Here is a 23251-nt window from a genome sequence, read left to right on the forward strand (position 1 = left end):
TGAGTTTCTCGGTTTGACCGTTACGCTTTAGGGGTAGCGCTGTCGAGCCCGCCACACGCGGTCCCTCGCTTTTGTCCCCTGCTCAGAGTTGGTTTTATCAGAGCCCATCGCAGGCCCCACCCTTCTAGGTCAGATATACCAGCCCCCTCGTTTTTCCCCCCACTTCTGCTGCCCGATCCCCACCCCCTTGGACTCAGTTCCTCGTCATATTGCCGTTAGTCTCTATTCCTTTTACATCCCCAGTGCCTCCCATATCCATTGTCCTCGCTTTCTGTCTCCCTTTTAGAGCCTCTTTCTAGGACAGGGCTTTGAGAATGGGGGAGATGAAGGCTCTAGTGTTGTCACCTGCCTTGACCCTGTAGGAAGATAGGGCAGCACATTTTTCGTAAAAAGTCTTGCCTTCTTCCGTTTGAGGGAGTAGCCCCGGGAGAGCTTCATTTCTTGGCACAGGGGGATTCGTCTTTTTGTGGTCAAGGTTCAGAGGCCCCTAGCATTTACTCATGTGCTTGCAATTTGCTAGACCCCGGGACCCACATCCTTTAAGCAGCAGAGGAGCACGAGGATCGTGGGAGCTAAGAAGTAAGTGAGGTTTTGTGCGATCCATTTATAATTGTGTCGCCAGCGCTGTCCAATAGAACTTCCCGTGATGATGAAAATGTTGTGTATCCGCACTGTCCAGTACTGTAGCCACTAGCCACGTATGACTGTTGAGCGCTTGAAATGTGGCTTATGTCAGTGAGGAGCTGAATTCTAAATTGTATTTTAATTAATTTAAATAGCCACCTGTGACTAGTGGCCACCTGATTGGACAGTGCAAGTCTAATCCTAGTGTGGGGGAGGAAAACTTGGCTTCCAAAAAAAAAAAGTACGAATTATAAGAAAAATGGAATGTGTGACTCAGTGTAGCCCTGCATTTCTTTAGACATCAAATATGTACTCATGAATACATTGATGAACTTGGGAAGGACTGATAAAAATGACTGTAAGAAATGCTTATATTTTCAAACTACTTGGCTTCAAGACTGGTTTATTGTTTACTGAATGTGCTAAGCTTTTCCATATTTGTTAATACAAAAAAGATTCTTGTTAAGGAGATACTCATTGGAAGGGATTAATTCATTCATACAATATTTACTAATCTGCTTTGTGCCAGCTCTGTGGTAGGTTAGATACACAGACGTGAAAAACACACAACTAACAGTCTAACCGATTTAGGCAAGGAGATCCACACAATACAGTGTAAAGAAATGTTTTTAAACAGGAATTTAATATAGCCTTTTGGGAAGGGGAGTGATATTTGGAAGGGAAGGGTTGCCAGAGCAAATCACTCCTAAACAGACTTGAAAGTCAAGGAATAATACAGTTAGCCAGAAGGAAAAGGGTTTTGTTTTGTTTGTTTTTCAGAAGAAAGAACAGAATGTGAATGGGTAAAAGGATTTAATGGAATAGCAAGTGGGTAATTGTTCAGAAATGTAAAGATTCATGGGCCCTCATCTATTAATCAGAATCAGAATCATTGGGGTTAGGGCATCAGAATCCTTATTTTTAACTGGCCTCCTAGGACATTGTGAAGTTTGAGAATCCTCCATGAGAAATGAGACTAGAAGAGAGTAGAGAATGAAACCGTGGAAAACATCAGTATTTAAGGATTGGGTAGAATAAAAAAAGGCTGCAAAGGATACTGAGATGAACGTAAAATACTTTTCTAACGAAATCTAAATATTTGCACCTAGAGAGTGAACTAGGGGCTCTTAAAAATTCTTGGTAGATCAGAAAGGAGTTGAAAATAGGTTAAACTTCTCATCTTTGTGATCAGAAGCCGAGACTGAAAGATAGTACCACACACAACAGGTTATTTTAAAATCACTACAATTATGATAGTTATTGTATGAGCCAAAAGCTTTTTCTTGTCATATTTATGGAAAGAGAAGTTTGAGATTAATCTGGTTTTTAACAAATAATCAAATACCCTGAGTTGATAGGTAGTGTAAAATACTTGAGAATTGTTTTTGTTGAGTCCTTTAAAAATAAAAGAGAGCTGGAGGGAGGGATTCCCTATCCACGTTGACTTAATCCCCAAGATGTTAAAACTTTTGATTTTTTTTCACTATACTCTTGCTTATTCATGAGCAGGGAGGCCGGTATATCTGAGTCCTACACTGACAGCAAAGAAATTTCTTTGAGGACAGTTTCCTAAGAGGAGTCAGATGGGACTTGACTCTTAATGGCCTGTTGATACTATCAAGTCTTTCTAGTAGAGATTGTTCCCATTGTTTGGGATGGTGGGTTTTGGCCCTAGAGGACTGCCAGTTCCCACTAAAAATTTTTTTATAACTTCATTGAGGTATAATTGAAGTACAGTAGACTGCATATATTTATACAATAAGTATATTGTATAAATATATAGATATATGTATACAGTATCTTCAGCTTTGACATATGTAAGTACCCATGAAACACTATTTCCTGATGAATAGTGGTGTAAAACAATCAAGATAACATTTCCATCTCTCCCAGAAGTTTTTTCATGTCCCTTTGCAATTCATTCCTCCCTCCACTCCTGTCCCCAGACACCCCCTGACCTGTTTTCTGTCACTGTACAGTGGTTTGCATGTTCTAGGATTTTCTATAAATGAAATCAGACATTGTGTCCTCTTTTTGCATGATTTCTTTCACTCAGAATAATGATTTTGAATGAAGAATAGTTTTTGTGCTAAACAGAATTCCATTATGGATATACATAGTTTGTTTAGCCATCTATCTTGAGGGACATTTGGGTTATTCTCAGTGTGGAGGTATTACAGTAAAACTGCTGTGAACATTCATGGGCAAGTCTCTGTGTGGAAAAATATTTTTGTTTCTTTTGATAAATACTTAACACAGTATTTATTTATTAAGATGGAATTTACCATCTTAGGTTGATTGGGTCCTATGTCAGGAGTATGTTTAACTTATTAAGAAATTGTCAGTCTTCCAAATTGGCGGTATTATTTTACATTCTTACCAGCAGTGTAGGAGAGTAAGTCTCTAATTTTAGCTAATTTAATGGGTGTATAATTGTGTTTCATTGTGGTTTTAATGAGCATTTTCCTGATGAATAGTGGTGTAAAACATCTATTCATGTGCTTATTGGCCATTCATATATCTTTTTTTGTCAAGTGTCTGTTCATGTGTTTTGCCACCCAAAAAAAAAAAAAAACTGTGTTTGTCTCACCATTAAATTATATAATTTAATTTTTTTTTTTTTTAAAGATTTGATGAAAGTTCATAATAATGCAGTTGACAAGAAAATTAGTTATTTCTGAGATATACATTTTAAAGTAATAACTAGGATTATGACTTATAACATTATACCAGAACATATAAGATTTTTAGAAATTTCATGTAATGTCTGAAACATTTATATTAACATATTTCCATACAAATAACCCAATGAAAGTTTAGTATTAGTTGTTTTGTTTGTTTGTTTATACTGCAGGTTCTTATTAGTCATCAATTTTATACACATCAGTGTATACATGTCAATCCCAATTGCCCAATTCAGCACACCACTATCCCCACCCCACCGCAGTTTTCCCCCCTTGGTGTCCATATGTCTGTTCTCTACATCTGTGTCTCAACTTCTGCCCTGCAAACCGGCTCATCTGTACCATTTTTCTAGGTTCCACATACATGCGTTAATATACAATATTTGTTTTTCTCTTTCTGACTTACTTCACTCTGTATGACAGTCTCTAGATTCATCCACGTCTCAACAAATGACTCAATTTCGTTCCTTTTTATGGCTGAGTAATATTCCATTGTATATATGTACCACAACTTCTTTATCCATTCGTCTGTTGATGGGCATTTAGGTTGCTTCCATGACCTGCCTATTGTAAATAGTGCTGCAATGAACATTCGGGTGCATGTGTCTTTTTGAATTACGGTTTTCTCTGGGTATATGCCCAGTAGTGGGATTGCTGGGTCATATGGTAATTCTATTTTTAGTTTTTTAAGGAACCTCCATATTGTTCTCCATAGTGGCTGTATCAATTTACATTCCCACCAACAGTGCAAGAGGGTTCCCTTTTCTCCACACCCTCTCCAGCATTTGTTGTTTGTAGATTTTCTGATGATGCCCATTCTAATTGGTGTGAGGTGATACCTCATTGTAGTTTTGATTTGCATTTCTCTAATAATTAGTGATGTTGAGCATCTTTTCATGTGCTTCTTGGCCGTCTGTATGTCTTCTTTGGAGAAATGTCTATTTAGGTCTTCTGCCCATTTTTGGATTGGGGTGTTTGTTTCTTTAATATTGAGCTGAATGAGCTGTTTATATATTTTGGAGATTAATCCTTTGTCCGTTGATTCGTTTGCAAATATTTTCTCCCATTCTGAGGGTTGTCTTTTCGTCTTGTTTATGGTTTCCTTTGCTGTGCAAAAGCTTTGAAGTTTCATTAGGTCCCATTTGTTTATTTTTGTTTTTATTTCCATTACTCTAGGAGGTGGATCAAAAAAGATCTTGCTGTGATTTATGTCAAAGAGTGTTCTTCCTATGTTTTCCTCTAAGAGTTTTATAGTGTCCAGTCTTACATTTAGGTCTGTAATCCATTTTGAGTGTATTTTTGTGTATGGTGTTAGGGAGTATTCTAATTTCATTCTTTTACATGTGGCTGTCCAGTTTTCCCAGCACCACTTATTGAAGAGACTGTCTTTTCTCCATCGTATATCTTTGCCTCCTTTGTCATAGATTAGTTGACCATAGGTGCGTGGGTTTATCTCTGGGCTTTCTATCTTGTTCCATTGATCTATGTTTCTGTTTTTGTGCCAGTACCATATTGTCTTGATTACTGTAGCTTTGTAGTATAGTCTGAAGTCAGGGAGTCTGATTCCTCCAGCTCCGTTTTTTTCCCTCAAGACTGCTTTGGCTATTCGGGGTCTTTTGTGTCTCCATACAAATTTTAAGATGATTTTTTCTAGCTCCGTAAAAAATGCCATTGGTAATTTGATAGGGATTGCATTGAATCTGTAGATTGCTTTGGGTAGTATAGTCATTTTCACAATGTTGATTCTTCCAATCCAAGAACATGGTATATCTCTCCATCTGTTGGTATCATCTTTAATTTCTTTCATCAGTGTCTTATAGTTTTCTGCATACAGGTCTTTTGTCTCCCTAGGTAGGTTTATTCCTAGGTATTTTATTCTTTTTGTTGCAATGGTAAATGGGAGTGTTTCCATAATTTCTCTTTCAGATTTTTCATCATTAGTGTATAATTTAATTTTTAAAAAATATTTTCTGAACACAGTTCTTTTTTTATATGTGTCTTGAATATTTCCTCGTCAGTGGTTTGCATTTCATTTTCTTAATGGTATTTTTTGAAGAGCCAAAGTTTTAAATTTATCATTAAAAATAATAAAAATTTTATCATTTTTTCCTTTTATGTTTCATTCTATTTGTATTCTATTTAAGAAAACTTTGCCATCCCTAATTGCAAAGATTTTTTCCTTTGCTTTCTTCCAGAAGTTTTATAGGTTTTACCTTCAGGTCTATGGCTCATTTAGAGTTAATTTTTATGTATGGTGTGTTATAAAGGTCAATATTAATTTCTTTCCATTTGTATATCCAGTTGTTGAAAAGACTATCCTTTCCCTGTTCAATTGCCTTGGCATCTTTGTTAAAAATCAGTTGAACATGTATAGGTGTGGGTCTGCTTCTGGACTTTCATTATTCTCTTCCGTTAATGTATATGTCTATCTTTTTGCCAATACTAAACTGTTTTGATACTGTAGCATTAGAGTAAGTCCTGAAATCAGATAAGGTAAGTCATCTAACTTTGTTGTTTTTTTCAAGATTGTTTCAGCTATTATATTTTCTTGGCCTTTTTATATAAATTCTACAATCAGTTTGTTATTTCTATAAAAAGAAGCATGCTGGAGTATTGATTGGTATATGTATTGAATCTATAGGTCGATTTAGGGCGAACTGCCGTTTTAACAATATTGAATTTTCTGATTTATGAGCATGTTATATTTTTCCATTTATTTAGGTCTTCAATTTCTCTCACCAGTGTGTTGTAGTTTTCATTGTAAAATTCTTGGATGGCTTTTCTTAGATTTGTTTCTAGGTTCCTAGATTTGTTCCTAGGTTGCTGTGTTTTTTGTTATTGTAAATGCTATTATTTTTTTTTTTAAATTAATTAATTAATTAATTTATGGCTGTGTTGGGTCTTCGTTTCTGTGTGAGGGCTTTCTCTAGTTGTGGCAAGCGGGGGCCACTCTTCATCGCAGTGCGCGGGCCTCTCACTATCGCGGCCTCTCTTGTTGCAGAGCACAGGCTCCAGACGCGCAGGCTCAGTAATTGTGGCTCTTGGGCCCAGTTGCTCCGCGGCATGTGGGATCTTCCCAGACCAGGGCTCGAACCCGTGTCCCCTGCATTGGCAGGCAGATTCTCAGCCACTGCACCACCAGGGAAGCCCAATGCTATTATTTTTATAAGTTCATCTTCTAGTTGCTTGTTGCTAGTAGCTAAGAATACACTTTTTAAAAAAATATTTCATTTATTTATTTGGTTGTGGTGGGTCTTAGTTGCGGCAGGCGAGCTCCTTAGTTGCGGTTCGCAGGGTCCTTAGTTGCAGCACATGGGCTCCTTAGTTGTGGCCAGCAGGCTCCTTAGTTGTGGCATGTGAACTCTTAGTTGCGGCATGCATGTGGGATCTAGTTCCCTGAGCAGGGATCAAACCCGGGCCCCCTGCATTGGGAGCGTGGAGTCTTGACCACTGCGCCACCAGGGAAGTCCCACAATTGATTTTTGTATTTTAGCCTTGTATCCTGTCACTTGCTAAATTCATTTTTTAAAAATTAATTAATTAATTAATTTATTTTTTGGCTGTGTTGGGTCTTCGTTGCTGTGCTCGGGCTTTCTCTAGTTGTGGTGAGCGGGGGCTACTCTTCGTTGCGGTGTGCGGGCTTCTCATTGTGGTGGCTTCTCTTCTTGTGGAGCCCCAGCTCTAGGGCATGCAGGCTTCAGTAGTTGTGGCACGTGAGCTCAGTAGTTGTGGCTTGCGGGCTCTGGAGCACAGGCTTGGTAGTTGTGGCACACGGGCTTAGTTGCTCCGTGGCATGTGGGATCTTCCTGCACCAGGGATCGAACCCGTGTCCCCTGCACTGGCACGCAGACTCTTAACCACTGCACCACCAGGGAAGTCCCTCAATTCATTTTTAATTCTAGTAATTATTTCATATATTTCCTGAGATTATCTTTGTAAACAAACTGAATAAAATCTGTTAAAAAAATCTGCAGGTAGGGGCAGTTTTACTTTTTTCCTTCTGATCTTTATGTCTCCAGTTTCTTCTTATGTCAGTTTGGTAAGTTGTATTTTTTAAGAAATTTGTTCATCTTAATTTGTCAGTTTTTTTGGCATAAAGTTTTTCGAAGTATTCTCATTATTTTAATGTCGGTATGATGTATAATAATAACCCCTCTTTCATTTCTGACATTGGTTATTTGTGGTATCTTTGGCATCTTTTTTTCTTGATCAGTCTAGCTACAGTGTTGTCAATTTTGTGATCTTTTCAAAGAACCAGATTTTCTGTAATATCTGTTTCCTAATTTGTGAATTTCTCCTTTTTATTATGTTGTTCCTTCTATTTCTCTGGGCTTACTTTGCTCTTCTTTTTAAGGTACCTTAAGATGAAATCTTAACTCATCGATTTTAGATCTTCTTTTCTAACATAAGCATTTACAGCTTTAAGTTTCCTTCTAAGTACTGCTTTAGTTGCGTCCCACAAATTTTGTTATATATATTTTTGTTGTTCTTCACTTAAAATATTTTTGAATTTCCCTTGTGATTTCATTTTTGACCCATGAATTATTTAGAATTGGATTCTTTTTTTTTTTTTTTTTTTTATGGGGCACTTATCTTTTTTTTTTTTAATCAGTCATCAATTTTATACGCATAGAATTGGATTCTTTAATTGCCAGATTTATTTTTTATTTTGGATACCTTGCTATTCTTGATTTCTAATTTAATTCTGATGTGGTCAGAGAACACATGTATGATTTTCATCTTTTTAAGTTTAAAGTTTATAGCCCAGTATATGATCTATCTTGTGAATGCACAGTGTGCTCTTGAAAAGAAAGTATATCCCATAGTGTTGGATGTAGTGTTCTATAAATGTCAACTACAGCAAGGTGGCTAATAGTGTAGTTCAGATCTTCTGTGTCTTTACTCAATTTTTGTCTAGTCTGTCAGTTCCTAAGAGGAGGAGGACTTAAAATTTCTGGTAAGATTGTAGAATTGTCTACTTTTCTTTTTCTATCAGGTTTGCTTTGTGTGCTTTGAGCCTCTATTGTTAGACACATGCAATGAGTAATTATGTCTTCCTGATGATTTGTCATTTTAATTATTATGAAGTGTCCCTTTTTATCTCTGGTAATACTCTTTGTCTTGAAGTCTATTTTATCTGATATTAAAATGGCCACTCCAGCCTTCTTGTGTTTGCTGATGGCATGGTATAATTTTTTCATCCTTTTACTTCCAATCTACATATGTCTTTATATTTAAATAAAGTGTGCCTCTGTAGGCAGCATATACTAGGATATTGCTCTTTTATTTACTCTCTCAATCTCTGACTTTTAACTGGAGTATTTAGACCGTAAACATTTAAATTAATTGCATGATTGGATTTAGGTCTACCATTTAATTATTTGTTCTCTCTACTCTGTTTTTTGTTCCTCTGTACCTTCTTTTGGATTATTTAAATGTTTAGTGTGCCATTTTAATTTATCTATTTGATTTTGGCTCTCTCTCCTGCTCCCCCCCCCTTTTTTTTCCTTTGAGGGGGTGGTTTGGTAGTGGTTGCTCTAGGAATTACAATATACATACCTACCCTTTCATCATCTACTTAGAGTTAAAATACTACCACTTTGCTTAAATGTAGAAGCCTTAGACCATATAGATTCCTTTAATCCCCTACCTGCTGACCATTAAATTATAGCTGTCATATATATTACATCTACATTTATTGAAAACCTTACCAGATAATGTTAAAATTTTGCTTTAAAGAGTTTTTAATATTTACCTGGCTGTTTGCCATTTCTCTTGCTCTTTCTTCATTCTTAAAAATGCAGATTTCTCTCTGGTGTCATTTTTCCTTCAGCTGGAATTATTTCCCTTAGCATTTTTCATAGAGCAGTCTGCTGACAACAAATTTTCTTAGTTTTTCTTCATCTGAAGAAATATTCCTAAAGGCTATTTTCACTGAATATGGAATTTTGGATTGATAAATCTTTTCTCTCAGGATTTTAAAGATGCTGTTGTGCTGTCTTGTCCTTGGTTTCTGTTGAGAAATTCACAATCATTTGAATCATTGTTCTCTGTATGTAATATGTCATTTTTTTCTACCTGCTTTCTGGATTTTTAAAAAATCTTCAGTTTTAAACAGTTTCATTAAGATATATCTAGGTGCGTTTTTCTATTGAGTGTTTGTTGAGCTCCTTAAATCTGTAAATTTAAGTTTTTCATTAAATTTGGGGGATTTTTCCACCATTATTTTTTTCAAAAATTTTTCCTCAATCTCTCTTTCCTCTTCTTCTGGGATTACAACTACGCTTAAGTTAGATCTTTTGATATTGACACCACAGCTTGTTGGGGCTTTGTTGACTGTTTTTCAGTCTTTTGTCCTCTTTGTTCTTCAGATTGGATAATTTCTATTGATCTGTCTTCAAGTTCATAGATTCTTTCCTCTGCCGTCTCCATTCTATTACTAGCCCATCCAGTGAGTTTTTATTTTATTTGTTATTTTTCAGTTTTAAAATTAATTTGTTCTTTTTTATGATTTCTATTTTTCTGCTGATAATTCCTACATTTTCCTTCATTTCCAGTGTGTTTTCCTTTCTATCGTGGAGCATAGTTATAATAGCTGCTTTAAAGGCTTTGATAGTTCCAACATCTGCATCATCTTCCAACATCTGTTTATCATCTGTCCTTTGAGAATTGCTCACATTTTCCTGGTTCTTTGTGAATTGCATAATTTTGGAATTTATTCTCAAGATTGTGAATGTTATTTGTGTAGACCGTGGGTCTTTTTAGGATCTTCTGGGGATTGTTGCTGTTTTTATTTTAGCAGGTAATCTGTTTAGGTTCAGACCATAAATTCTGTCCTACTTTCTGAAGGCATTGGTTCAGTGGAACTGAGGTTCCATTCTTTTGAGTCTTTTCTATGATGGTTTAGAGCTCAGGGGTTAGTTTGAGACTTTTTCAGGTTTTTCAAATCTTGTTTCAGTTCTCCAAGCTTTTGATACATTGGTTTGGATCTGTCTCACAATAGTAGCTCAGGGGTTAGGCTGAGACTTGTGTAGTTTGTTTAAATCTTATTTCACTTTCAAAGTCTTCGCTAAGCTGGTTTGGGTATGCTCCACACATACATGGCTCAGGTTAAGCTGTGATTTGTGTGGATTTGTACACAGAAATATGAGGTCACCTTCTTTGCCTGTCTCTTCTCCATGATTCCCCCACATTCTCTAGTCTATCGAGACCCCTTTTCCTGGTTTCTAAGGCCAGAAAGATGGAGTTTCTATGAGAATTTAGGCTGCCCATGCTGGTCTGTGAGTGGGGGCCACCCTTGTTGCAAAGCTGCATGTGAGAGAAAAAAAAAACTGGGAAACATACCCCATGTGGCTCACTTCTCCCAGTTTTAACTCTTCACAATCCACCTGCTTTTGTTTACTTTTTGAGGTCCAGAGTTTTTAGTTGTAATCAGCAAGAGGAATGGGCCGTAGTGGGTGTATGCCACTGTGCCGGAACCAGGACATCTCTGTATTAAATTTGTAATGTTGGACCTCAGGTACAGAGCTGAGAATCATTTTTCCCTTTTTGTAGCATACTGACTTTGTAAGTCCCTGTTATTTTTTGTTTTCCCTATCCCCACATCCATCCTCTTCCTCCCAGAGACAACCGTACTAACAAGTTTGATATTTGTCCTTAAATATTTGTGAGTCCTTATAAAATAGCTAGTGCTGTTTACTTGTGTAATTGTTTTTAATTTACTGAATTGACATTGTACTGTACATCTTGTTCTGTTTTTTTTTTTTAATTAAACAGTATGCTTTTTAGTTATGTTCGTATCTCTAGATGTGTAGAAATGGTTTATTGCTTCTAACAACTGCATAATATTCCTTAGCAGGCATCTATCACATTTTACGTTTATTTATTCCTAAGAATGGTCACCTTTGTTACTTCCAACTACCTGCTACCACAGACCTCTATGTGTAATTGTTACCAACCCTACCTCTAAAGTGTTGTCTTGAATCTGTCAGTTTATCATCTCTCCTACGAAACCTTAGTTCAAGTTCAAGCTTTCATCATCTCTTATCCATACTGTTGCAATAAGCTGCTAACTCTTCTCCTTTCTTTCACTCATCCTCCATGGGTCATCTTTCATACAGCATCCAGAGTGACCTTTCTAAACCATAAATCTAAGGCAGGCCTCACACAGTTAGTTAGCTGGAAGAGGAATGTCTCAGAGATCCTTGGATTACACTTTGAGAACTGCTGCTCTATCACACTTTGAGCCATCTAGAAGATACTTTGTCACTACTCGGTAGTGTTTGTTGACTACATACTGACTGGCCTTAGATTTAGAAATTTGGATCCAGCCGTATACCAGACTTCTGGCCAGCTTAACTCAGACAAGATAGCACCCTTCCTTTAGCTATGGGATCTAAGTATCAAGTTGCCTAAGCAAGACAGGGTGCCCTGACATCAAGGTGTAGTGGTTACGGTCCCTCTGCCAGAGAAATAGGGAGGCCTGGACATACCTGCTTACAGATCCAGGGGATCTTCTGAAGGGTCATGGAACACCCTATTTTACTACTTTCTTTTCATTGATGGATTTAGGAAGGAATGCCTACTTGGGCTATAGAATGATCATTTATGTGGACTGCTTATGCTTTCTGATTACAGTGAAGTATAATAATAATTATATGTATTGTACTAGGTCAACAATTCTAATTGTTAGAAAATTACAATCTAAATTGTTTTTATTATCAGGCTTCTTCGTTTTTTGCACAGGTAACCAACTTGATTATCTTCTTATGATGTAATGTAAGTAATAGAAACTTTACTCCAGACCCTCCTTTGTGGTATTTATCTTTGTGTCGTGTTAGTAGCAGGACCCAGTGCTCCATAAAGGATAATAGTTTCCAGTACACTATCCCTCACGATGACTCCTTAAGCGGCTCATCATCTGCTTCTTCTTGTGAACCGGTGAGTGATTTTCCAGCCTCCTTCCGAAAGTCTGCCTACTGGATGAAGATGAGAAGGATCAAGCCAGCTGCTACTTCCCATGTTGAAGGTATTAGTATCAGTATCTTATTCCAAAGACAGGGAACTCTCTAAAGTTATATTTGAGGTAGCTGTTGTAAATGGCTCTTAAAGTATTAAGTACCACATATGTGTTCGTTATTAGTGGTTGAATTTTTCTTTTTTTTTTTTTTTTTTGGCCGTGCCACTTGGCTTGTGGGATCTTAGTTCCCCAACCAGGGATTGAACCTGGGCCATGGCAGTGAAAGCACCAAGTCCTAACCAGTGGACCGCCAGGGAAGTCCCCAGAAATTTTTTTTAAGGTGTTAGGCTGTCATATACTGTTAGCTTCATGAACTGTCCCTCTGTTTTACTGAGTGAAATTCTGCTGATCTTACTCCTCTAGGTTATATGGTATAGCCTTTCCTCTTCACACGAATTGAACTTTCTTTCCCGTTGTTCTAGTTTGATCCTCTGTTGAGGGTTTAGGGGCTAGTGTAAGGATTATTCTAAGTGGAATTTATTAGTGGTTATAGTCTGAAGGGTTCTTAGTAGCCCTTTATCTTGAACAGTTAGCCTCAAATCAGGATCAAACAAATCACACTGCCTGAAGGATCTTATTTTTCATAGGGAACAGTTGATCACTTGGGATGGAGAACAGTACAAAAGGAAAAGGGGAGTTTGAGTCAGTTAATGAAAAGTTATATCAACTTCCCTAAAAATGTTACAAACACTTCTGTAAGACCTGTGCTTGCTGATAATCTTTCCCTTTGGTGGTCTTGTGATCGATGATTTGAAGGCGGGTGTAGATGTTCTCATATAAACCATACTGAGATTTTGTTTTGTTTTCCTATGTTATTTCAGGGTCAGGTGGAGTATCAGGCAAAGGAAAAAGGAAGCCCAGGCAGGAAGAAGATGAAGACTATCGAGAATTTCCTCAGAAGAAGCATAAGCTTTATGGTAAGGGAGTAACTTTGCTAATTCTTTTTCACTGCGTGCCTGGGCTTTATTCTCTGAAGGTGAAAGGGAGAGAGACCTTAGATTTTGGCCCTTAAGCACTTTTGAGCCCTTTGAATTTTTTGGCAAGGAATGGCCTCCATCCTGCCTTTTTTTTTTTTTTTTTTTTAAATTTTGGCTGCGCTGGATCTTCATTGTGGCGCACGGGCTTCTCTAGTTGTGGCGTGCGGGCTCTCTAGTTGTGGCGCACGGGCTTCTCTGGTTGAGGCTCGCGGGCTCTAGAGCTCGCAGGCTCAGTAGTTGTAGCGCGTGGGCTCTCCAGTTGCAGCATGTAGGCTTAGTTGCGGTGTGTGGGATCTTAGTTCCCTGACCAGCGATTGAACCCAGGCCCCTTGCATTGGGAGCGCGGGGTCTTAACCACTGGATCACCAGGGAAGTCCCCCCATCCTGCCTTATTTTACCGTTTTCTTCCGTCATGATCTAAGGGAGTCATTTGGTTGAGGGAGTGGGGCCTAGGGTGTTGAGAAGAGGAGGAAAGAGATTTTGGTGCTAGAGAGGGGTCAGCAAAGGTGATGTGTTGGGCTTCAAGTTTCTGTCTTGCGTCAGGGAGGAAGCAACGGCCTAAAACTCAGCCTAATCCCAAAGCCCAGGCTCGTCGTATTCGGAAGGAACCACCAGCTTATGCAGCAGGTATGCCTTCTGTCAGAAGCTTTGTGAGATCTGGTTCTCTCATTCTGTCTTTTTTGTTGTTGTTGGTAAAGGAATGATGTACCAAAGCATTTTTTTAGGGAGGCACTTATTAAGCGCATGGCTTTGGAGGTCAGTCACGTTTGTTCAAGTTTTGGCTCTTCATTAATTTTTTGACCTGCCTCTTAATTTCTGCAAACTTCAGTTTCCTTGTCTCTAAATAGGAATAATAAAGGCAGTCAGAATTGTTGTGAAAATTAAATGGGATAAAAACATTTAACAAAGTCTCAGGCACATAGGAAACACTTGGTAAACTGATTGTTATATATCTCAGTATCCCATTCTTATATGCTACTATGAAAAATATTACCCATTGACAGTTATACGTCAGTAAAACTGGGAAAAAAATTATTGCTCATTTCTTTAGGCCACTGGGCTTTGGAGTGGTTGTTGGATGGTTTTGATCGTGGGGAATTGAGTAGGAGTTTCAGAAACTCTTCACTGCCTGAAAAAAATTATTTCTAGAAGTTATATATAGCAAGAGTCTTTCCCCCAGGAAGAGGAAAAGCCACTTTATGATACTTTTCCTAAAATCTGGGATTGTGCTTTTTGTTTCTGGAGAATACTGCAAATTGTAAGTGTTCCTTTCTCTCCTTTGTAGGCAGTTTAGAGGAGCAGTGGTACTTAGAAATTGTGGATAAAGGCAGTGTCTCCTGTCCTACCTGCCAGGCAGTGGGGAGAAAGACCATAGAGGGCTTAAAGAAACACATGGAAAACTGCAAACAGGTTAGATATTTTGTGGCATTTCATAACTGTTATGACTTTTTACCCAAACTTTAAACCTCTGGCACTGTGTTGGATATGCTGATTATTGTGGAGAAGAGGCAGCATTGTGTCATAGAGAAAACATAGACTCTGGAGTCTGACAGACTTGGGTTTGAATCTTCATTCAGCTACTTACTAGTTGTGTCATTTAGCTTTCTATGTGTGGACCTCAGTTTTCTCATTTATAAAGTAGAGATAGTTACTACCTTGTGTAGTCCATGAGAGGATAAAAAAGAAATATTACATGCTAAGTGCCTACCCCATTACTTGGCAAATACTGGCACTCAGTAAATGGTAGTTCTTATTATTTTGAAAGTGAATAGCCTTTACCTCTATGCCCTTGAGGACATGACAATGAGCTTTTGGGATTTTGAGATTCATTGACTATTATAGAATTTGGGAAATAAAGGAGATACAGACCAGAGCAGTTGAATAGGACTTTGTGACATTCTATTTCTGTGTTGAACAGCCTGGCCCTGAGCAGTATTTTTCCCTTGTAGGAAATGTTCACTTGTCATCATTGTGGGAAACAACTTCGTTCACTGGCAGGGATGAAGTATCATGTCATGGCAAATCATAATAGCTTGGTAAGAGTGTCTTCTGTGCTATATGAGCCTATGTGGTATTTGGATGCCTTTACTTGGACGAGTGTAGATAAATCAGTGGAGATGGCTAAGGCTCTGGGACTTCATGGGGTGTTAAGTAAGAAGACCCTTTAGATAGAAGAGTTACACACAATGAAATGTGGATACATAGGTATTTATGTTTAGGTTAGCCCAAAGGTTCATATCCTGGGAGGTAGAGGCTTTGAACTCTTAGTTCCTTTACATTCACTCCACTGTTTAGGAGAAGATGGAGAAAGCCAGGAGTCAGATAACTTAGACTTCATGGGCATCAGCTTAGGTACTAGTCCAGTCCTTGATTCTCCTATGATAGAATTTTTTTTGTATCTGTCTTGTCCATGAGTCATTTGCCTGTTTGCTTCTCTTGCTTTCTAGCCCATCTTGAAGGCTGGAGATGAAATAGATGAGCCAAGTGAGAGGGAACGTCTCCGAACAGTTCTCAAGAGACTGGGAAAGCTGAGGTGCATGCGTGAGGTAAGAGCCCAAAGGCAGCAGCTCCTTCTGCCTGGAGTCTCAGGTCAATGTCTTTCTGTTATTCGCTTCCATGTCTCCTACTTCTCCCTTACAGACCTGGTTTTGTGTCATCTTCTAGCATAAGAGCGACTTCTGTTTTTCAGGGTCTCCTGAACTCATTAACAGTTCTTTATTTTCTTTCTCATCTCCAGAAATTTGTTCTCCCTTTTCCCTTTGTTTGAAGGAGTTTCTTTGTCATCCTTTCTTTAGTGTGATAAAGAGGATTGTAGTAACCTCATGTGAGGAACTTTGATATTGCTGGCTGTTTGATATTGGGGTGGAGTTGGATCATAGACCAAGGAGGAAGCTGTGACACAGACGAGGTATACAGTTCTAGTTTACTGATTGCTGACTAAATTGATTGAATATCATACTTGGTGGTAGATAGGACAGCAGTTGGGCCAGGGACAAGGAAGGGTTGTGCCAATGGGAAATGCTGGAGAGGGTCTAGTGATATCAGAGCGTCTGTTTGTATGATGTGGCTATTTAGAAGTTTAGAAATCATATAAAAATATGTAAGATTATAATATAGGTCTCTCTCCTTTGTTCAGAGTTGCTCTAGTAGCTTCACCAGCATCATGGGATATCTGTATCATGTCAGAAAATGTGGCAAAGGGGCTGCAGAGCTGGAGAAGATGACCCTGAAATGTCACCACTGTGGAAAGCCATATAGATCGAAGGCTGGACTTGCGTATCATCTGAGGTCAGAGCATGGGCCTGTGAGTACTGATTGCTTTCCAGACCCTGTCTGGGGATCTGTTCTGCGGTGACTGCTTGCCCCTGCATCTTTCCTACATCCTTGGTTCCTCATTTGTAGTCCCTTGTAATCTGAACGTTTTTGTTCTCTCTCTTCCTTGTTCTTTTGTGCTCTCCTGTCTGCTGTTTGATCATTATTAGGTTAAAGAAATCAAAGTTCATCGTATAGTCTGGGCAGAAGTAAACTCATTACTATATTTTTAAAGCTTAAGGCATTCTCCCTAAGCAAGAAATTTTGTGGGATTCTATCCAGCTGATCCCTCTATTCCAATTTTTTTGTCTTGACTTTTTCTTTTCCTGATTACATTTCTAGGCTCCCCCACCTCGTTTTTTTTTTTTTAGCGTTAAGTTGCAAGATATAACTTACATATGGTAATTAATATTCACTCTTTTTAGTATACAGTTATAAGAGTTTTGACAAAAACATACAGTCATGTAATTACCACCATGATCAAGATATGGAACAATTTGATCATGCCCCCCAGATTCTTTTGTGTCCCTTTGTAGTCTGTTGTTCTTCCCATCCCCAGCCCCTGGCAACCACTGATCTATTTCCTGTCCCTACAGTTTTGCCTTTTTGGAATGTCATATAAATGGAATCATACAGTATATACCCTCTTGAGTCTGGCTTCTTTCACTTAGCATAATGCATTTGTGATTCATCCATGTGTTGCATGGATCATTAGTTTATTCCTTTTTGTTTCTGTCTAGGATTCCATTGTATGGGTATTTCACAATTTATCCATTCACCAGTTGAAGAGCATTTGAGTCGTTTCTAGTTTTTGGCAGTTTTGAATAAGCTGCTATAAGTATTTACATAAAGGTTTTTGTGTGAAAATAAGTTTTGTTTTTGTTTTTTTTTTAATTAATTAATTAATTAATTTCTTTTGGCTGTGTTGGGTCTTCGTTTCTGTGCGAGGGCTTTCTCTAGTTGCGGCAAGCTGGGGCCACTCTTCATCGCGGTGCGCGGGCCTCTCACTATCGCGGCCTCTCTTGTTGCGGAGCACAGGCTCCAGAGGCGCAGGCTCAGTAGTTGTGGCTCACGGGCCTAGTTGCTCCGCGGCATGTGGGATCTTCCCAGACCAGGGCTCGAACCCGTGTCGCCTGCATTGGCAGGCAGATTCTCAACCACTGCGCCACCAGGGAAGCCCTGAAAATAAGTTTTAATTTCTCTTGGGTAAATACTTAGGAATGGGGTTGTGAGGTCATATGATAAGTGTATGTTTAACTTTGTAAGAAACTGCCGAACTGTTTTCCTAAGTGGCTGTGCCATTTTGCATTCTCACCAGCAAAGTATGAGAATTCCAGGAGCTTTGCGTCTTTATCAGCACTTGCCCTTGTCATGTTCATTTTTTAAATCCATTCTAATAGGTATGTAGCGGTATTTTACTGCAGTTTAAATTTGCATTTCCCTGATGACTAATGATATTGACCATCTTTTCATCTGCTTATTGGCAATGTCAGTCTTTAGTGAAGTTTCTTCTTTAGTGAAGTGTCTGTTGAAATCCTGTGTTCATTTTATTGTTGCAGTTTTTGTTGTCTTGCTATTACGTTTTAAATATGTTTTGAGTTTTTTGTATATTCTGGATACAAGTCTTTTATTTATTTATTTATTATTATTATTATTTTTTGCTGCACTGTGCGGAATGCAGCATCTGAGTTCCCCGACTGGAGATCAAACCCGTGCCCCTTGCATTGGGAGCGCAGAGTCTTAACCACTGGACCAACAGGGAAGTCCCTGGACACGAGTCTTTTAGCAGATACATGTTTTGCAAATATTTTCTCCCAGTCTGTAGCTTGTCTTTGCATTTTTTATAGTGTTTTTCAAAGGACAGAATTCTTAATTTTCATAAAGTTCAGTTTATCTTTTTTTTTCCTTTTATGGATAATGCTTTTGTTGTTGTATCTAAGATGTCTTTGCCCAATCCAGTGTATAATTTTCTTTTGCTGCATTATAACAATCACCATAAAATTAATGGCTTAAACAACACAACTGTATTATCTCACAGTTTATTAGGCCAGAAGTCCAGGTTACAGCATGGCTCAGCTGGTTCCCCCCACAAGAGGGGAACCAGAGAGCCGTAGAGCCTCACAAGACTGGAATCAAAGTGTCGGTAGGGCTGTTCCTTTCTGGAGGCTCGAGGAGAGGACCTGTTTCCAGGCTCATTAAGATGGTTCAAGAATTCAGTTCCATTCAGGTATAGGACCTCATTTCCGTGTTTGCTGGGAGATGTGCTCACCTTCTAAAGGCTACCTGCAATCCCTGGCTCATGGTCCATTTATCTTCGAGTCAGCAACAGTATTGAGTCTCTCTCATGCTTGAAATGTCTCCTGCCTCTTTTTTCTGTCACACCTCTGTTACTTAAAGTCAACTGATTATGGACATGTATTAGATTTACAAGAATACCTTCACATCAGCATCTAGATTGATGTTTGGTTGATTAACTGATGACGGTAGCCTCACCAAGTTGACACATCAAAAAACCATCATGCCCAGGATCACAAAACGTTCTCCCTAGGTTTCTTCTAGAATTTTTATACTTTTATGGTTTACATTTACGGCTATGATCCATTTTGAATTAATTTTTGTATATGGGTTGATGTTTATTTCTTTGTATATGGGTATATCTTGACTTTTAACCACTTTCACTTATTCCAACACAACAGATTTTATCCTGCTAAGAAGCTTTTCACCAGTAAAATATGCATTCAGATGGTAGAGCTTTATACTAGTGGTTAGCAAGCTAGTAAGTAGCTTTCTTTTCTTTCTTTTTTTTTTTAAATAGCTCTTTCGATATTGAGAGCAGGAAGGACAGCCTTTAATCACTGGATCTGATGGAAGCCATTTCTCAGGCCTGTGTTTTACTGTGTCTTATTCTTGCAGATATCCTTCTTTCCAGAGTCAGGACAGCCAGAGTGCTTGAAGGACATGAGCTTGGAGCCAAAGAGTGGGGGCCGAGTTCAGAGGCGTTCTGCCAAGATAGCTGTATACCACCTGCAGGAGCTGGCCTCTGCTGAACTAGCCAAGGAGTGGCCTAAGAGAAAGGTGCTTCAGGATCTGGTACCTGATGATCGGAAGGTGAGGCAGAAAGTAGTATTAATTTTGAACCATTATGTCTGATACTGGCTTACTACATACAGAAAAGTAAACACACTTGAGTGAGTACATGATAGACAATATTTTGCTCCTTTATCCTTGGAGATGGAGTATATCTGATCCATCTTCAGTGTTTGGATTCATGTAGGTCCTAGAGTGACAGTCTTTTTCAGAAGTTCTTTAAGGAGCCCTCTTAATTTTAGGCTACTTCCAGGGTGAACCTGAATTCCCAGGTCACTTTTTTGTTTGGTCTTTGCCCAGTATGTTTCCACTTTGTTAGTTCATATGTAGTAGTTTAATATTTAGTTTAGGTAGGTGTTTTCAGTTTGTTTTTATAGCAGTAGGACCCCTTTCCCCACCTACTTTTTTTTCCAAATAATAAAAGCTTATGCAAAACACCATTATATAAAATAACTAAAAATGGAGTTGCTCTGAGTAACTAGGGGTAGTGAGCCCAAAGGCTTGTCTACTTAGCCTTCTCCTTGATACTTTTATCATTCCCCTCCATGGCCCCAAATGTACTTCTGAGGGGTGCAGAACCCAGCTTGGAAGCCTTTGGTTTAGAATAAACAGATTATAGAGGGAAGGAGCCCTATTTGGCCAAGAGGAGACAAGGAGTATATGACAGTGCAGTAGTCATGGGAAGGGGTTGGAGGGCTATACCGTAAGGACTAAGATCAGAGTTAAGGGCCTGTTACTCTCCAGGGTGTCAAGAAGAATAGTTTAGATTTGGCCTAGTGCTTTGACCCATGTGAGAGGAATGTTATGTGTTATAAGAAAATAGGTCAAATCTAGAAGTTAACACTTTTTCTTATTTGGTCTAAAAATCAGTCCTACTGGTGTCCAAGAAGCTGGATCCTGTTTTTGAATATCAGAACATCCTTTCTTGTTGCAGACTTATTGCCACTTTTTTCATGCCACAGGCTAAAGTACATGGTTATCTAAATTCAGTTTAGATGTGAATTTTGCACAGTGATATATATCTTGTGATATTGCAGTCCAGTTGATTTCATTTTGCATGGTATGTGTTAGAGAATTTGTTAGCTCACTGATAAGTTTTGGTAGTGTTACCTAGCAGATACTTTCTCAAAATCATCAAACAGTTTTATATTTTGTCCGTGTATGGGTTTTAAGGCATAATTATTTTTTTTAAACATAAAAACTTAATTTTTTGGATTGTGGTTCAAAAGTCAAAATGATGATAAACATTGAGATATCTCACTCTCATTTGTCTTTTTCCTCTCCTGTATCTATGGTTAACCATTCTTATTAGTTTCTTGTGTGTCCTTCTGGTGTTTCTTGATGCAAACACAAGCAATTTGTTTAGGAAAACCTCCTGTGTTTTCCTTTACTCTCACACTACTACACACTCACAATACTTCTGATACCAGATGTGTGGGGTTTTCCCACACTGGCCAATTCTCCAACGCCAGCTGGGTATCCTACAATTTAATATAGTTCTGACACTATCTACTTGGAGTTAATATCAGATCGTATAAGTTAAGGCTCAATCCCACAAGACTGCTTTAACTTCACATTCCAGTCATAAGTCCCAGGTTGTCAACTTGTTCTCTAATGGATTGGCTATAAATTGGGGTTCCCATGACCCCCTCCTTGGGTTTGATAATTTGCTCAAATGATTCACAGAACTCAGGGAAACACGTTTACTGGTTTATTATAAAGGATGTAATGAAGGGTACAGATGAACAACCAGATGAAGAGATACATAGGGTGAGGTCTGGAAGAGTCCTGAGCATCAGAGCTCTTGTCCTGTGGAGTTGTGGGTGTGTCACTCTCCTGGCACATAGATATGTTCACCAACCCAGAAGTTCTCTGAACCCTGTTATTTGGGGATTTTTATGGAGGGTTCATCACATAGGCATGATTGATTATTAACTCCATTTTCATACCCTCTCTGCTTCCCAGAGAATGGGAGGTGGGCCTGAAAGTTCCAAACTTCTAATCATTGCTTTGTCTTTCTGGTGACCAGCCCCCTTCTAGGAGTCCACCAAGAGTCAACTCATTAGAACAAAAGATGCTTCTGCCACCCAGGAAATTCCAAGAGATTTAGGAGCTCTGTGTCAGATATTCCTATAACTGAGGGAATTACAAATTTTAGGAGCTCTGTGTCAAGTACCAGGGTCAAAGACTAAGTATTAGCAAGATCTAGGGCGCAGAGACCAATATATATTTCTTACTATTTTACAAATCTATATTCCTTTTTTAACAAACCTTTGTATTTTGAAATAATTTTAGACTTACAAAATCATTGCAAAATTAGTACAGAGTTTCCATGTGCTCTTTACCCAGCTTCCTCTAATGCCAACATCTTACATGTAAGTATAACACGATCCCATCAGCATCCCATCAGGATTCCACATTTAATTTTGTTTACTGTGTCTCCTTAGTCTCCTCCAATCTGTTACAGTTCTTTGGGCATTCTTTGTCTTTTGTGTCCTTGACACTTTTGAAGAGACTATCTGGTTATTTTGTAGAATATCCCTAATGTGGGTGTGTCTGGTATTTTCTCAAGATTAGATTGAAGGTTTTATGTTTTTGGCAAAAATGCCTTCAAAGCAATGTTGGCCCTTCACAATGTACCATATTAGGAGGTATATGTATCTTTTTACTGATGATAATAACCTTGGTCATTTGATTAGGTGTCCAGTTTTCTCCATGGCAAAATTACAGTTTTCCCCTTTGTAACTAATAAATATTTTGTGGCGAGATTGAGACATTCAACTAATCTGTCTTTTTATACTTCTGCCCACTTACTTTTAGCATCCATCAGTGATTCTTGCCTGCAACAATTATTTCTATTGTGTTTTAGTCTAATGATGATTTTCTGTTTCCATCATTTCTTATTCAATTGTTAATTGGAATTCTACTGTGAGAAAGATCTTTTTCTTCTATTAATTTATTTATGTAAGTATGGAGTCATGGATACTTATTTTATTCTAGGGTTATAATCCAATGCTATTATTATTTTGCTGCTCAAATTGTCCCAGATTGGGCCATCAAGGGCTCTTTCAAGTGGGCTCCTGTGTCTTTTCAGCATGTCCCTATCACTTTTTGAGCATTTTTTAATTCTCTGACACCATGAGATACTGTAGGTGCATCTTGCATTTTTCTTGCCCCAGCCCTGGAACCAACTGTTTCTCTAAGGAATCCTGCTTTCTTTTATTGGAGAATATATTTAGAAACAAAGATTTGAGTGCTAGGTGTACTCATTCCTACTGGGATGTCATTGCTTCTGGGCCCTCTTGACAGATAGAAATATGACATTTATGTATGAATATTCATGCACACATACACGTACTAGTATTTATTCTGTATCTGTCTGTTTAAAGCCATGATTCATCTCCAGTCCAACACTACAAGTTTCATTCGCACCTTCTTTTTTCCTTACTTGTAACTCCTTTCTCTAGTAGTGAGAATCCTGGCTGTCACTGTCTACAGTATATTTATTTATTTGCTCAATCCTACTATAACATGAAGTAGTTTCAGAA

The 23251-nt window shown here is 38.3% G+C and overlaps 1 protein-coding gene across 4 annotated transcripts in view; it reads left to right on the forward strand.

The window, feature by feature from the left end:
- The window catches only part of ZNF512 (zinc finger protein 512), a 38074-nt gene that overhangs the window by 106 nt on the left and 14717 nt on the right, over window positions 1-23251 (forward strand). For 2 of the 4 annotated variants that reach the window (XM_061168736.1, XM_061168738.1), the window contains exons 2-10: window positions 521-579; window positions 12149-12336; window positions 13149-13244; window positions 13848-13931; window positions 14590-14714; window positions 15254-15340; window positions 15752-15850; window positions 16441-16608; window positions 19530-19724. In XM_061168736.1, coding sequence (XP_061024719.1) covers window positions 521-579; window positions 12149-12336; window positions 13149-13244; window positions 13848-13931; window positions 14590-14714; window positions 15254-15340; window positions 15752-15850; window positions 16441-16608; window positions 19530-19724 — 1101 coding nt within the window. The remainder of the gene's footprint in view (window positions 1-520; window positions 580-12148; window positions 12337-13148; window positions 13245-13847; window positions 13932-14589; window positions 14715-15253; window positions 15341-15751; window positions 15851-16440; window positions 16609-19529; window positions 19725-23251) is intronic. The other 2 variants (XM_061168737.1, XM_061168739.1) reach the window with 2 other exon arrangements.

This window comes from Eubalaena glacialis, chromosome 14, assembly GCF_028564815.1.
Source record: "Eubalaena glacialis isolate mEubGla1 chromosome 14, mEubGla1.1.hap2.+ XY, whole genome shotgun sequence".
NCBI classification, from domain to species: domain Eukaryota; kingdom Metazoa; phylum Chordata; class Mammalia; order Artiodactyla; family Balaenidae; genus Eubalaena; species Eubalaena glacialis.